General features: G+C 42.5%; 3 protein-coding genes across 4 annotated transcripts; 1 reads left to right on the forward strand and 2 right to left on the reverse strand.

Moving 5' to 3' along the window:
* Window positions 1–475: 475 nt before the first annotated feature.
* Window positions 476–10,244, reverse strand: LOC136430083 (uncharacterized). 2 transcript variants are annotated; one of them, XM_066420368.1, is made up of 2 exons: window positions 10,131–10,244; window positions 476–2,043 (listed from the first exon to the last, which is right to left on the reverse strand). In XM_066420368.1, the coding sequence occupies exons 1-2, from the start codon at window positions 10,135–10,137 to the stop codon at window positions 1,310–1,312; spliced, it is 741 nt and encodes a 246-aa protein (XP_066276465.1). In that variant the 5' UTR covers window positions 10,138–10,244; the 3' UTR covers window positions 476–1,309. The 2 variants fall into 2 exon arrangements, with proteins under 2 accessions (XP_066276465.1, XP_066276466.1); XM_066420369.1 differs by lacking the exon at window positions 10,131–10,244 and adding an exon at window positions 3,589–3,761.
* Window positions 4,312–7,193, reverse strand: LOC136430082 (uncharacterized). The gene is made up of 4 exons (XM_066420367.1): window positions 6,913–7,193; window positions 6,142–6,269; window positions 5,295–5,798; window positions 4,312–4,987 (listed from the first exon to the last, which is right to left on the reverse strand). Exons 1-4 carry the CDS (start codon window positions 6,950–6,952, stop codon window positions 4,880–4,882), a joined length of 780 nt encoding a protein of 259 aa, XP_066276464.1. The 5' UTR covers window positions 6,953–7,193; the 3' UTR covers window positions 4,312–4,879.
* Window position 10,245: 1 nt separating the features above from the next.
* LOC136430081 (histidine N-acetyltransferase-like) lies at window positions 10,246–13,721 on the forward strand. Its single transcript, XM_066420366.1, has 4 exons — window positions 10,246–10,316; window positions 11,069–11,314; window positions 11,853–12,083; window positions 12,215–13,721. The coding sequence occupies exons 2-4, from the start codon at window positions 11,144–11,146 to the stop codon at window positions 12,773–12,775; spliced, it is 963 nt and encodes a 320-aa protein (XP_066276463.1). The 5' UTR covers window positions 10,246–10,316; window positions 11,069–11,143; the 3' UTR covers window positions 12,776–13,721.
* Window positions 13,722–14,790: the final 1,069 nt, after the last annotated feature.

Consider the following 14,790-nt stretch of genomic DNA (forward strand, 5'->3'; position numbering starts at 1 on the left):
TTGGATCGTTCCAATCGCGATTGGGAGCGTTCACGCTGAAAAAATCAATCGCGATCGGATCGATTCAATCGCGATTATACTTCAATCGCGATTGAAAAAAATGAGTGTGAACGGGGTCTAAGTGAAGGGTTATTTCAGATTAGAGATAATTTTCCCCCCCAAAAAAAGTAACAAGGTCATATACTAGGGGGCCAAAGTCGACCCTGACTTTCGTCTTCCACATAACAATCCACAAGACTTATCCACATAACAAATATCATTGTAGTCCATCCAGAGGTTCTTAAGTTATGATGACTAAAACATCTGGAGACACACAGACAGGTCAAAAACTAATATTAATATTGATTGGCGAAATGGCCAAAATTTTGTCCCCTCAAATACAGATTTAAAGGTTTGTGTACAATCTAGTGTGCGATCAATAACAAATACATGTATATGAACTTACATTTACCACATACAAGGAATATGCAACATGGATGGTTATGAAATGTCAAATGTTTATTTGTGCAAAACAAAATACATTTACTTGAAGATCATCAGCATTAATGCAAGACAATAAAACAAGACAATTGTTAATGAATCATAGCAGCATTTGTGCTTCAGCAAAACAAGCTCAATGTGAAAATCTCAAGCATTTTTACAATAAAAAACTGTTACAGCTACCACATATATTTTTCAAGGTAATGATGCAAATACACGTAGTTTATACACATAGTAAAAATAGACATTTGTGCGTCACTCTGACGTTCACAACATCTTTGATTTTTATATCCAAGTTTTTGGTATTGTGATACAAACAAGCAGTGTGTTAATCTCAATTATGCAATGTGCTAAATATGTGCGAAGCAATGTAGGGTTTACATCAAATAAATTTGACCCTTTGTACGATATAGTAGTGCAATCTTATTTGTTATAAGCACCTCCTCTTTGAAGAGTTGGAAGTAACACATTTTTGTACGTAAAATCTCTTCACTTACAGCTTAATTTTTCTTACTATAAAATCTCTTTGGCATTCTTCGCTAGCAGTTCTTCGTTCTTCAACACATACTTCAGTAAGTACAGTCCTTGTTTTGGTCCTCATGTTCTTCTTACGAAAGACCAAAACGATAAGGAGAAAGGGCTTCTTCATGCCATTTCCAATCCTTTCATACGCATTTCCAACCCTTCTTAACCCATTTCCAACCGCGCCGAGGCATGATTCCAACCGCATCGCGGTGCCAAAGCCCCAAACGATAAGGAGTAATTCATGGGTTTGGAAGGGTTGGAAATGGCCCGAAGAAGCCTTTCTTGATTTGGTCTTTCGTATCTTCTAGGCTGTAATTCTGGGCGCCGATACTTTAGGATGTGAGTACCCCTCCTTGGTGGTCTGGTACAGCACCGTCTCCGCCTTCCACGGGAACCTGTTGATGAGGTGTGAACTCATCTGGTGTCGGCCCAGCACGGCGAAGTAGTCCTCCGGCACGTCGGACCGGAGCTTGGCGCGGGTCTTGTGCTCGGGTCGTCCCGTGAACCACGGGTAGGGGATCCTGGGCCAGCCGGACTGAGGTTGGAGGGACCACCAGAGTTTGTCACCCTCGGGGTCGTGTACCTTGGTCCCGCCGAAGTAGGGCCCCGGGCCGGTGGTGACGGCGTTCCAGGACACCCCAGACCTCGGCCACGGCAGACTCTTCTCGCCGATCTTGGGGACTGGATCCCTGGCCGTGTGTGGCGTCGGGGCCGGGTGGCGATGGTACGCCGGCCACTGCTCCTCTGGAGGCCACTGCGGCCCTCGGGGATTGCCGTGCTCGGGTCGGAGCCTCGGATTTGGAGCCTCGGTTGGCCAGGAGTAGCTGGCTCCCGGTCTGGGCGGTGAGAAGTTGGACCAGGGTCTCGTTTGGTTCCGATAGGACCAGTCCAGCTCGATGGGCCGGGGAGGGTCGATGAAGGGGAAGTTTAGGAGACGCTGTCCTGCCTTGATGGGGTCCAACTTGGGTCGGCCGAACATGGGTACGGGGACGCCCTCGCTGTCCACTGGGTTCAGTTTGTTTGGCATCATGGTCTCAGCTAGAAGGCAGAGAAAAACAGTAAATTCTTTATCTCACCAGATACAGATAAAATCCACAAACATAGTATTGTTTTTTTTGTGGCTTCTAATTAAGTCTATGTCTGCTAAGAGGTCTGGAAGGTCTGTACAAGGAGGTTTAACTATGGTACGTGCTATAATGTAGAATCAAATAAAAGAATGTATTGTTACAATCTACACACGTAGTGTTTGGTACCATTGTGGCTTCTGATTAAGTCTATCTCTACAAAGAGGTCTGGAATGTCTGTACAAGGAGGTTTGAATGTATTATGTGCTATAATGTAGAATCTAAATAAAAGTACAAAGAATGTATTGTCCCTAGTCGAAATGACATGGAGATTTGGTTGCCCCGTAACCACATATAGGACACAACATGACAATCCAATTTGAACACATGGTGAAATGGCCATAGAACTAGATCTCAGTGCTAAATAATTTATACCAAAGGGACCTCCAATACAAATGGGGGTTTTGTACATGTATAACAAATGTATGCTTCTATGTCGGATGCCTTGCCAGTTTCTGTAGATAATCCATCAAGGCTTGTTAATTATTTAGTTGTAACAGAACTGGAAGTATTCCGACTGCCTCTTATAAGTATCACCGCTGCAGTATTTTAGTTTACAGCTTTATCTTTCCAATCTGAAAATGATCGTTCGTAGTCTCTGTCTTTGTTTAAGATTCACTTAAAGTTGTCTTCTTAACGACCAATTTAACGTAATTACAGTCCGCATTCGTATTAAATGACTTGCCTTTAGCAATCGTAGTGCCCATTCATATCAGTTGATCAACCACAACAGTAAAGTAACAACAACAACACATACTTGGCAACGTGTAAAAGACCAGTCAATGAAAACAACACCGTTCTGTCATTTTTACGGATTCGCGTTTGTCTTTTCCGAAATTTTACTCCTTGGTCCCCACTTCAAGAAAACAATTGTTTATGAGCAGAGAATGGTATAAGATTTTCCACATATTATATGAAAGACAACGTCCCACGCTATGGGTGAATGTTTCGGACCGTAACTGTATCTTCATTCGCCACGGTCCACAGAAACACTAAAGAAAAGTTTTGCCAAAGTGCCAAAGAGGAACGAAAATTCTAACTTCAACCCACCTCGCCAACGGGAAAGAGATAGACGTGAAAGTACTTGTCAGTACGTGCTTCCGGATTCAGACCTTGCAGTGTGTTATCGGAACATGTAAAACTAGGATCTACATAAAGGCTTTGTTTACGGTAACCAAGGACGCTTGTAAAGCTTTTGGGAAGTCGTGAGAATGAGATTTAGACCCATGTCGACGACTTTATGCCTTCCTGAGCAGCTCTTACAGTAACTGGTACACACAGAGCGCTAACATGATATGGTTTACGGCTTTTTTTGCATGGATCGCTGTATATATACGAAAGCGCCAGATTTCCTAAAGCGAGCGCACGGGAATGTTTGTGAAAGAAATGACGACAAACTCGCCGTAACTATGGACGTATATCTACAGAAAGTGCGACAAAACATACTCCCAACACTCACCTTACAATCCCCACCAGTCGAATATTCTATACAACGAAGCTACAATCCCCTTGCACTCTTCGTACAGACTTCGCAGCGTGAGTTTTACCGCGAACCCTAGAAAAACTGGTCGTACCGCTATGCTAATACATTCCACGAGACCTTTCTCTCGCGACAGGTGTAATAAATACGCAACACAATAGGGTAAAAGGTCAAATGTTACCACCTCGCCATTTGTGAAGCCTTTGTACACACCTGTTATACGATACGATGTTTGCCATGGCGGGCTATTTGAGATAAAGGGGCCACGCAACGCTCATTTAACTTGAATAGGGACAGGATAAAAAGAAAACATTCTGTGGGAGCTACACAAGAAAAAAACAGCTTGGATGAAGTTGACACAGTGCTCTGTCAAGTTTTTGTTGGCAACTTGAGTATGGGGACCTTTAGAGTATCACTTTAGTTGATATTTTGTGAGCTACGTTGCTATGTTGTCTAAATTTTGTCGTTGTATTCTGTTCTTTGCAAACAGGGCGCCACAATTTGCACGAAATAAGATAAAAGTCATTCACGTTTTTTTTTTCACCCTAAGATATGCTATTTCGTTAAGCTAGAGATATGTTATGCTAGTTTTAACAATTACTTTACTTGTGAAGTTTAGAATATACACATGTGCAATATCAAATATGTATATTTGGGACTGAAACCATAAACGGATTCGAACGACGCATGTCACACAACAACTTCAACCAAATTATTTATTCAACAGAATCTAGTATGTACATTTACATATACAGTTGTCAAATGTTGTTTGATAACTTAATAGAGTGGACTTTACGGTTGATTAATGCCATTTACTTCTGACATTTTGGCATAAGGTGGCGTAGGACTATCAATATAGCAAAAGTACATCTACACAACTAGCGTACGTGCACACGGCGTTTTCTCTTATGGATCCTGAATACAACTTTAACACTACTAACTATAGTGTCCTGATTAATATATTCTAAAATGTACAACACTTAATTTCATTCAACATATATTTTACATATTTTTGCTGCAAAGGGTATTCTATGCTAAACGATATGTTTTGATGAGAAGTGCTACCAAGTAAAATCAATGACACTGCTGTATATAATCTAGAATAATAACACTAAGTAAAACTTATTTATTCTAAACATTTCTATGTCAATAGTGATTGCATAGTTGGGGTAGGATGTTTTTTCATGGTGACACACATTTTACAAGTGTGACGTTTGAAACACAAAATGATAACCTATTGTTCTACATATATGATGTGTTTGTAAATTGTTTATGCTGGGATGAGAATGGGTTCTTCCTTCTGCGGTTTGTCGAGGTCTCTCTCCGGTGGATAGGGTAGATTCAGGGGTTCGTTCGGTCGCGCTGTATCCAGGATCATCTGAATGGATAAACCAAAAGTGTCGTGCTTTAATGACTAAGAAATAAAAGTGCAGAAAACAATACAAAACAAACCGTATATCAATGATTCTTCAAACTGATGTAATGCAAAAACTGGAAGAAGGTAGTAGTGTGGCGTGGAGGCAATCATTGTATTTGCAACAGCGAAGAAACTACAAAACAATGTAGCTATAATGAAAGAAACAACCAGCAAGTTTGTTCCAGATAGGGCAAAAGAAGGTTCAAGTAATATTGTGGATAAAAATAAGGGAAAAAAAAGAAACTTAGCGAGGACGCGGCTTATTAACCTCGTGGAATGCCTCTTTCCGTTCCGTTCTGGGCTGTGCTAGCGGTGGTTCCGGATTCCGGTACTGCCAGGGCCTGTTGTTGGCTTCGGGGAAGGGCGGGTAGGGCTCCCGGGGCTCGATCCACGCCGGCCAGTCGGGCTTCGGGTCGAAGACGGGCCCTCGCGGGTCGGGATAGACTCCCTGCGGCCAGCGGGTGTAGTAAGGGTTCGGCGGCAGCATCATGGCACCGTACGGGGACTGGACGCTGCAGTCGTCTCCGCCGGCGAAGGAGCGGAGGCTGTTGGCGTGCGGCAGCTCGGTGATGTCGCCCCGGCTGACGTCCGGGTTGACGAGCGGGCGGTGGCGGTGGGAGATGTAGTCGGGATCGACCTTGACGTACCGCGCCCCCGGCTCCGGACCCAGACCCTTCCATGGCTGGGGACGGGTGGCTGTCGGCTCGTAACGGTCGTAGATACGGGAACCTTTATATACGCCTTCCTTCACGGTCGGACGGTCTCGCCGTACCTGTAAATGCATATATAACTGTAATCAATCATAAAATCAAACTTTTGGTTACGCCTGTAGTTACGATACTATATAGACTTGGAAACTTATAATCAATTCTGTGTGTAAATTTTGACATAAAATTCTGTTTCAACAGTCTTTCATCAACCACATGTCATTTTTAGTGTGCTAAATATTGCCAGAAATGAAATTGTGCCTCGATCCTCCACAAATATCTACTTTCGGCACAACGATACCGTATACGTAACATCTTTTTATTTGTTAACAGATTATCTTACATATGATATTCATACCCCCTCCCCAGCAAGTTATGAAAAATATACATGTTATTCCTTAGTCTCACCTGAGGATCTGGGACGACCTTTTGAATGTTGCCTGCGCCCCCTAGCGAACCTATCTTTATCCATTCCTTGTAGATGGGTGTTCTGTGGTTCTCCAGCGATCTCAGCTCTTCTTGTCTATAACTTGTGCCTGTAGTGTCGAATGAACAAAGTGTTGTTACAAGACTGTAAGTACTATTAGAGACATAGGTGTGATTTCTTCCCTTGACTTCGACGTATAACATAACTGCAAGTGTGCATACCGCCGTATCTTTCTCTGTTGTACTGCAGGAATTAATATCTAAAAAAGGAAACACATCGCCTGTAGATTAAGAGCCACTGAATATAGCTTATACCAATCTACCACGCACCTATATTGACAGTAAACAGAAAGCAAAACACGTGGGGCTCCGAGGGGAGGGGCGACTGAAGCCAGAAATATTCACCCAGGCTCATTCATCGTTGAACATATTAGAACTCATGTGGCAGAGGGACGTAAAATTGTTACAGTCAGTGCCAATGTACAATGTACAATCAAAACGCCTTTGACATGCTTTGACAATACATGTCTTATCCAAGGGCTTATCTTGGATTCAAGTGCTAACCACATAGGGCCTGTAGTGAAAAGCCCAAATGTACCTGAGCACAACTATACAGGATATCCAGGGCACGGCTTCTTCTCACATTCATAATCGTTCTACTCCAGACTACGTACGCCATTGACGATTGTATGTTGACCTTCGCGTTGCTAACATATTTCCTATACAGGCGACAGCGCCTCGCTACGTACGTACCTGTTTCTGGATAGCGTCTTGCACTGGTAGATATATCCATGGTTTGGCCGTCTTTTCCAACTGACCTAACTAAAATCCTCCCAAAAGACGGACCTTCCCTCAAATGTACAGCCCACTGTCGGCTTTTGGAGTATTAAAACCCGTGAGTTTGTCGCAGAGAGCCCTCTCTCGCGCAATCAATGAAATCTGTTTACCTCCGCAAACAAAGCGTCACCTGGCGCCGGGGCAACGACCCGGAAGTAGTTACCTGAGCCTCGCGTGCCGTGTCAGGGGTCACTTGAGTTGACACAACAAAACCTGGAGGAGGAGGCGGGCTTAGTATTTGCGTGGGTCAGCCGCGGGTGGTACGGTCGCTACTATGCCTCAGAACAGTCATAACAGGAGGAAATTGTCATGATTAACATGTTTTCCTGATTCAGAGCCTAGAGCCATTGAAAAATGTACTCATTTGTGCCATTGAAAAACGATATTAACTTATGCTTACGCTTATGAGACAGTGATTTTGAAATCGGCCAACCTCTTTCACTATATCACACATTTTTACACTTCTTCGATTTCAGCACCTCATACTTTATTATATATACTATTCAATTTTTTTTTAAACCCGAAGAAAAATATAGTTAACGGCCACCATGCCTTCATGATAGATGATGAAAGAATTAAAAATTGACGCCCCTTGAGTCAAGAATGGAACTATTATTTAGTTTATAACGTAAATGTGATTATCTTTACATGTATGGAGATTCGTATTGTTTGATCAACTGCAGACCCCTCAAAATTGAACCCGTCCGGTGAAACAGGTGACAATCACGGTGACGTATGGTTTACCTGCGCATTGTCCGACGATCTGAGTCAACGGCAAGGGAAGTAGGATGTGGTAAAATAAACGTCGCACATTACTTCCGGTAGATTATAAATATACGCCTAAACGATGAAAACAAAACTGACGACATAGGATGTGAGTAAAAATAGAGCAACGTACTACAAGGTGGGTCCGGAAACCTACTACTACTAGTCTTCATGTTGTGAGGTCGCTGACTTAGATTGTTTGGGCCCCTCAGTCACACTTGTGCGTATATTCATGCGCGCATACGTTGCGCATGAACAATGTTTTGCTTTAGGTAAAGTTTGCGGGGAAGAAGTTGTTTTATAATTCAACGCACCTTTGTGCAGCTTGGTTATCGAACCAAAGAAATTAATTTTTCGGTCGTAAACTTTATCTAAACCAAAAAAGTGTTAATACGCAACTTATGCGGACTCTCATATACACACAAGTGTGAGGGCGCGTTTTGGTGCACGGAGGCTTGCATTCGATGCCCGTTCATTACCATTTCTATTAATCCTTTAATCTCTCAACAATATGATAGAACAAAAATAGATTGCTAGAAGCAGCCTAGCTGCCTTTCAATATTCAAAATTTAGTTCTCTTCACATGTTTTTTTTATGAGAAAGGGGATTCCAGGAATTGCAGGAACTGTCGTGCGGCCTATAGTTACATGACGTCACACAACAGACGCCTTGCGGGTCATATTTCAAGGGTGGTTGTGCAGTGGGGAGTGGGTACTAAAGGGCATTCACCTTCCTCAGTATGTATTGCGCAAAACGGGACCTTTACCTATAGAAATAAAGGTACATGTACAGAGACTGAGCATGTCACTTATACTAATGATTACAGTTTGTTTACGTTTTGTGTATTTGTTGTCGTTTATACAATACTTTTCGTTTCCGCAAACTGCCCGACCGGGCCCCGGTTTGGACATGTGACTCTAGCATAACCCGTCAATTCGCCAAATTTAAAACTGTAAACGAAGAAGTCGCTCAGACAACCTTCGTAATTGATGTTTGCTTAATTGATAGGGATGAACTTCAATATCTTGATATAATGTTCGAATTAGGACAGAAAAACATCGTTAGGTCTTTTTCTACTTTGTTATCAGATTTATTGGTTATTCAAATTCAATGAGAGCCAGAGATTTAACCCAGAACAAAACGAATCTAGGAAGACTGATGCAAATTACATCTCCTGATCATAACATCACCATCATGACATAACAAATCTCGTGAAATACATGTATATACATACATACATGTTTTTCACGAGATTTGTTATGTTATGATGGTGATGTTATGATCAGGAGATGATCATATGCGTATGGCATGAATCGGATTTAAGAGATTGGGTTGTACATACAGTTTGTGGTTGTACTCGCCTATCGCCATCTTTATTGAAGCAGTGCTAATCACAAGACTCTTCCGGGATTCTGAGAATCGCGGGATGTTGTTCAGATTACATGACGTCATTATGACGCTACGGGGATCGGGTAACAATAACAATAGCCTCCACCAGGCCTTTCTAAGGGGTTACCGGGATCGCAGAACTCGGCCAGGAGAGTCAGTCCGCGGTAACTGTCAATCATTCTAATAATCCCCCCCCCCCCCCCCCATTGCCAGCCTAGTTTCTAAAGTAGAGACTAAGTGACTAAAGCTTGGACAAATGAAGACTGCTCTATCATGGAAAATACATGAATCGTCCCTCATAATGAATTTGGAGCACAATGCTTGAGTCATTGTTCTCCCGTTCCATATCGGCCAGAATTTGCGGGTTTTCCTGTCTTCGTCAAACAGAGGATAGGAATATACACGATAGTCCTTCCAGTTTGATACTTCACAAGTTCACACACCAGCACTCGGAAGCAATGCGACCCTCCTATAATCCCCTTGCAGTCAGTAAACACTAAATAAGAAGTGTTAATTGTGTATTTGTCCTCTTGGTTGCCATATTTAGAAAATCTGCTTATCGATGGAGGCCAATCAGATCTACTGGTTTTGTTTAATGAGCTGAAAAACAGCTTGGACAGTTTTCCGAGTCAATATTTTCGGAAGTACGATGTTAAGGTAGTGGGTTTGGAAAAACAACAACATCCCAATCGTACAGCTTGGGTCTATTCTTACTAAAATGGAAATCATATATTAAGCAAACGTGAGATTTGGAAACTTGCATTTGAATTGAAGGACAAAGTCGTTATTTGAATATCTTCTGAATAGCAATTACACTAGGCCCCATGTGATACTCCTGGCAAACTTTACTTTCAATTGGTAGTCTCAGCAATATCATATGCGTTTGTTATCTTATTATCGTGTGGAATATAAAGATTCTTGCAGCAGTGAAATAAAAGAAAAAGAATGAGTGTATAAAAGAAGAAAATTTGCCAACTCACGGCACATCCGGCGGTGATCCGAGTTGGCTGGCCTCGATGGAGGCGGACCTTACTGGGAAGTACCTCAGTGCACCCTGTCTGACGTCATACATGTAGTGACACAATAAAAGGGCCGGTGGTGACGAACCGTCAGTCTTCAGTGATATAGGTGTCATCGGCTGTCCACACTTCTTCAAGTCTCTGAAGGTAGGTTAGATTCTTTTTCTTTCTTTCTTTACAATGGTTATGGCCGCAAATTTTCCCGAGACTATTCATACTTTTTTACTTATGATTTTTAGGGTGGACAGGGCAAAGATATATAGTCTCCACCACCAGAGTCCTTACTACAGAGTCCTCTGCGAACTACAAAAGTAGTTGAAACTGGACGAATAGAGAGAATAGTTTGCGGAGGAATGTCAACGTCACTATCAAGCTACCACATCATAAACTTCTCTGACAAATTGTGAGGCCAATTTGCTAGATTTTGTTTTAGTATGTAGATGACTCTGTTAGAGACGTTAAGTCTCTGCGCGTACTGAAAAAAAAGTTGTAGCTCACCCTGAACAAGGGCCAAGGCCTTCTGTCCTGGTTATTTTACCCTGGAGGCCAGCCTTAGCCGAGGGCTCTCTCCTGGCCTTGCACGGTCCAACCAGCCGATCACATCGAGCTTATGCCTGCCCTCGTCTACTTGTATCGGACGTACAGTCACAAAATTGCAATTGGCTATTATACATATGACATTGTGTAATTTTACAGTTTTCATAATGTCGACATTAGGAATATATAGTATGGTCTGAATACGAAAGAGAATGTGAAGCCCTACCAAACGTTTTAAAGAACAGATTCAAAGCTCCGCTATCTTCAGAGTTTGTTCATTCATTTTCACAAAAACAAAATCCTTCTTATGTTCCCATTCCATTTCTACATACATTAACCTCATGATATACATTTCATTATAGAAGAAATCATCAACAACAAGTAACTGTGAAAAAATCACCTGAACACCGCAAGGTAGACACCACAGTGACGTCACTATGCCCAAGGACTGTCTAGAGTTTCGCCTCGCTACCCACGAAGATTTCCACGAAGTAGTGCGCATGTCCGAGGGAGTTTACGGCGGGCTGGACTACCTGCCGTCCCACTACCACGCGTTCATAGACGACCCACACAGACTCGTCGTACTGGCGGAGTTGGACTGCCAAATCGTAAGGGCAGCTTCATTTTCGTGTTTGTTGATGTTTATTTGTCAACAGTTTGGGGGGGGGGGGATGGCATTTTGCCCTATATTTTCTTTCCTAAGTCGTCAAGTCAATGCCTTTATTTTTCTTCGAACATAGTTTAGGCCATGTTGATTTGATTATATGATGACATCCTCTGGGACCCCAAAACTGATGCGAGCGTGTGAATAAAAAAAGTTTGGCACAAAAAAAATGTCGGTTACAGGATCACAGCGGTTACAGGATCCCAGGCAGATACGGGGCTTCAAGCAGATACGGCCCCCAAGCCAAAGAACCTGGACTGAAAAATGGAGTTGAAAAATTACTAGTGGGAAAGCCTACATCGGAGGCTAGCGCGCGCGGAAGTCACCCATATAATCGAATCAACATGGCCTTATCCTTTCATTTAACTGAGTCTGTTAAGATATCTTTACACTTTTGCTAGCGTTAAGTTGCAGAACATTCTGTTATAAAGACGTCCATATGTTGACGTTGTACTTAAATGTCATGATTTACTTTTCGCTAGGTGGGGTTGTCGTCCGCCTTTATCGTCGACGGAGGTGAGGTGTACATAGAGAAGGCGTTACGTGTGGCCGAGTCGTGCCGAGGGCTCGGAATCAGCCGCCGTCTCACCGACTACGTCGATCAGGTGGTCCGGTCACACTTCCCGGCCGTGGAACGCAAGAGGAAGCTGGTTGTTGACGCTGGGAAGATCCAGTCCCTGAAGAAAAAGGGCATGGAAGTTGTTTGTAATCTGGTGAGCTGAAATTATGAACTTATGAATGTTTTTTAATATTCATTATGTTATGCGCCCCCATTTACTTTAAAAATGAATTTTGACCTTTTTGAATGGAGTGCTCATTTTGTCGTTCTTTTTTTTCCTCACAGCAAACGACTTCCTTTGTGGACGAGCCACACGATCGAAGCAACCAACGCGCATGCGCCATACGAGCAGCAAACAATCTCCCGGCCGTTCCGACTCTTCCAGAACTCCGCCGACTTAACGAAGACGACCTCCATTCGGTTCTTCACCCCGAAGTTTCACGAAACCTATTAACCAACGGACTCATGAGCGGGCGATGGGACCCACTCAATTTCTGCGAAGAAAACTTCCTGTACATGCTGAACAATGGTCATTCTTTATTCTCAGACGACACAAAACCATTTGTAGAAAGCTTTAGTTTTGGAAAATGTTTTGAAGTTCCGTCAGGTTTGCAGTATTTTGTAGACCTTCACGTATCAGACGTAAAACACCTGAAATCTCACCTGTTGAAACACTTTGTTGAGATGTGTAGGTGTTACACACAACTCCCTATCTACCTCACAGTGTCTGTCACAAATGAAGCCATGGTGGAGGCGGTGGAAAGATTCTGTTCAGAAGTGCTGTGTTTGCGCCAGTTCGACTTGCCTTATGCCAGTCTCGGAGTAGTGGTAGAAGGGAAACTATGATATCATTTAGTCTGTTGATTTCAATCAGAGGTTATGATATGCATAATATAGTCACAATTGCGCTCATACATTGTGCCTATTGAAAGGGAATGCCGTGAATCATGAACTCAGGGAAAAGCAGAGTTGCTTGCCATAGATATAAGTTGGTTTTGGAACTACGGTAAAAAAACGAAAGAGAAAATATTAAAGATATAAACAAATATCAGAGATGATAATATATTCTGTATAAAGAATTATATATTTATCTAATTAGGTCAAACTGGCCGTATAGATTTGGTTGCAGATGTTAATGTCTCATTATGTACGTTCTTCTTTATTTGAGGTTTGTATTGTAAATAAAAGATTCACAACGCACTTCCAGCATTGTTTTCTGCATGTGTCTTTTTCTACTCTCCAAGCAGATGTTGGGGAGAAAATAGTGACCTTCTTATCATATGCCCGGTTTTCTGTCGGCTGTCTCTTCTCCCCCAACCTCTGCTTGGAGAGTATAATATTCAACTCATGATGAACGACATCCAGATACAGGTCTGTGGCTATATGGGCCCGTCGGGCTGTATCATAAAAAGTCGTTTGAAATGAAATTATCTTTGCAATCTCTCGTCCCACGTTTGGCCAAGGACGATTAATCCTTCAGGTACAGAAACAGTGCTATACCTTACTTAATTGTCGAGACTTCTGAACACCATTTTGTAATTCACGATCTGGTGTGCGAACATCTTATTGCTGATTGTATATACTGTTATTCTTGACATTCCATTTGGATAAGTGTTCTCTTATTACCTTCGCGACGAATGGTTTCGTCGAGTAGGTTATTCGATGATGCTTGTCTGTGTGTCTGTTAGTGAACAGAATAAGTCGAGAACGCCTGGATGGTTTGTTGTCGTATTTGGTGTGTCGGTGTGTATGTGGGAAATCTCAAGATGATTAGATTTTGGGCGAAGTGTTTTGCATAATTAACGAGAAAAGTGTAAAAATGTGTTAGATTGTATGCTCATACTATGCTTTCTGGTTGCGACGTGTGGGCTGTATTGTTTCAGGGGATATTGACACGGGTAAATGGGTGCAAAGTTGGTCATGAGGGGTCATGAGGCAGGCAGGAAACGTCAGTTACTGCCAGGGACAAATTGGCTATCAGCCAGCTGTAGGGCAGATACAAGAGATAGACTTGCCCATATGGGCAGTAATGCTTTAAAGCACTAAAACAAGGGCTCAGAAAAGGATTCACCTTAATTGCAAGCCCCCAAAATTCTTATGCACCAGAAAGCCACATCTGTCTACTTTAGAATCATGCAAAGAAAATAGACAGTTGACCAGCTCGTTCTCTCGTAACAGCTGACAGACGAAAACAATCGTCAACTTTGACCTACTCCCAGCCTGGAAGAGTCCACTCGGAGCATGTGAAACCAAACCACAAAGATATCTCCTTACACCAATTAAAAGACTGAAACATACAAATTTTGACCAAAGTTGGATATACACGGCCTTATATGAGTAAGAACAGTCATTAATGCAGTGCCACAGCATGGGAATACCGAGCATGTCTGTGTGTCTGTTAGTGAACACGATAAGTCGAGAATTCTTGGAAGGATTGTCTTGGTATTTAACCTCCTTGGTATTTGGTATGTTGGTAGGTCTCGATGAAACCTGAAAATGATTAGATTTTGGGCCCCCTATCGGCTTGTTACGGTACTGCAGCGGAACTTCCTGTTATGATATCACGTGTTGTGGACATGCTATGGAACTGATTTTTGAGTGGTTGGGCAGAGAGTAAGTGGTATAGGTTTGGGCCCCCTAGCAACTTTTTTGGAACTGCAGGGGTAGGTTTTGCTTCAGACTTTGAAAGGGAATAACTCAAGAAGGGCTTGATGGAAGGTCATGATTTTTTGCATGTACATAGCTTGAGCGATGATGTACATGAAGAGAGAAATATTAATAGATATCAGCTATGCAAATGAGAACCTCATTTACATAATTAATGAGAAAATAATATAACTCGAGATGGGCTTGATGGATGG

The sequence above is a fragment of the Branchiostoma lanceolatum genome, chromosome 3 (assembly GCF_035083965.1).
Source record: "Branchiostoma lanceolatum isolate klBraLanc5 chromosome 3, klBraLanc5.hap2, whole genome shotgun sequence".
Classification (NCBI taxonomy): domain Eukaryota; kingdom Metazoa; phylum Chordata; class Leptocardii; order Amphioxiformes; family Branchiostomatidae; genus Branchiostoma; species Branchiostoma lanceolatum.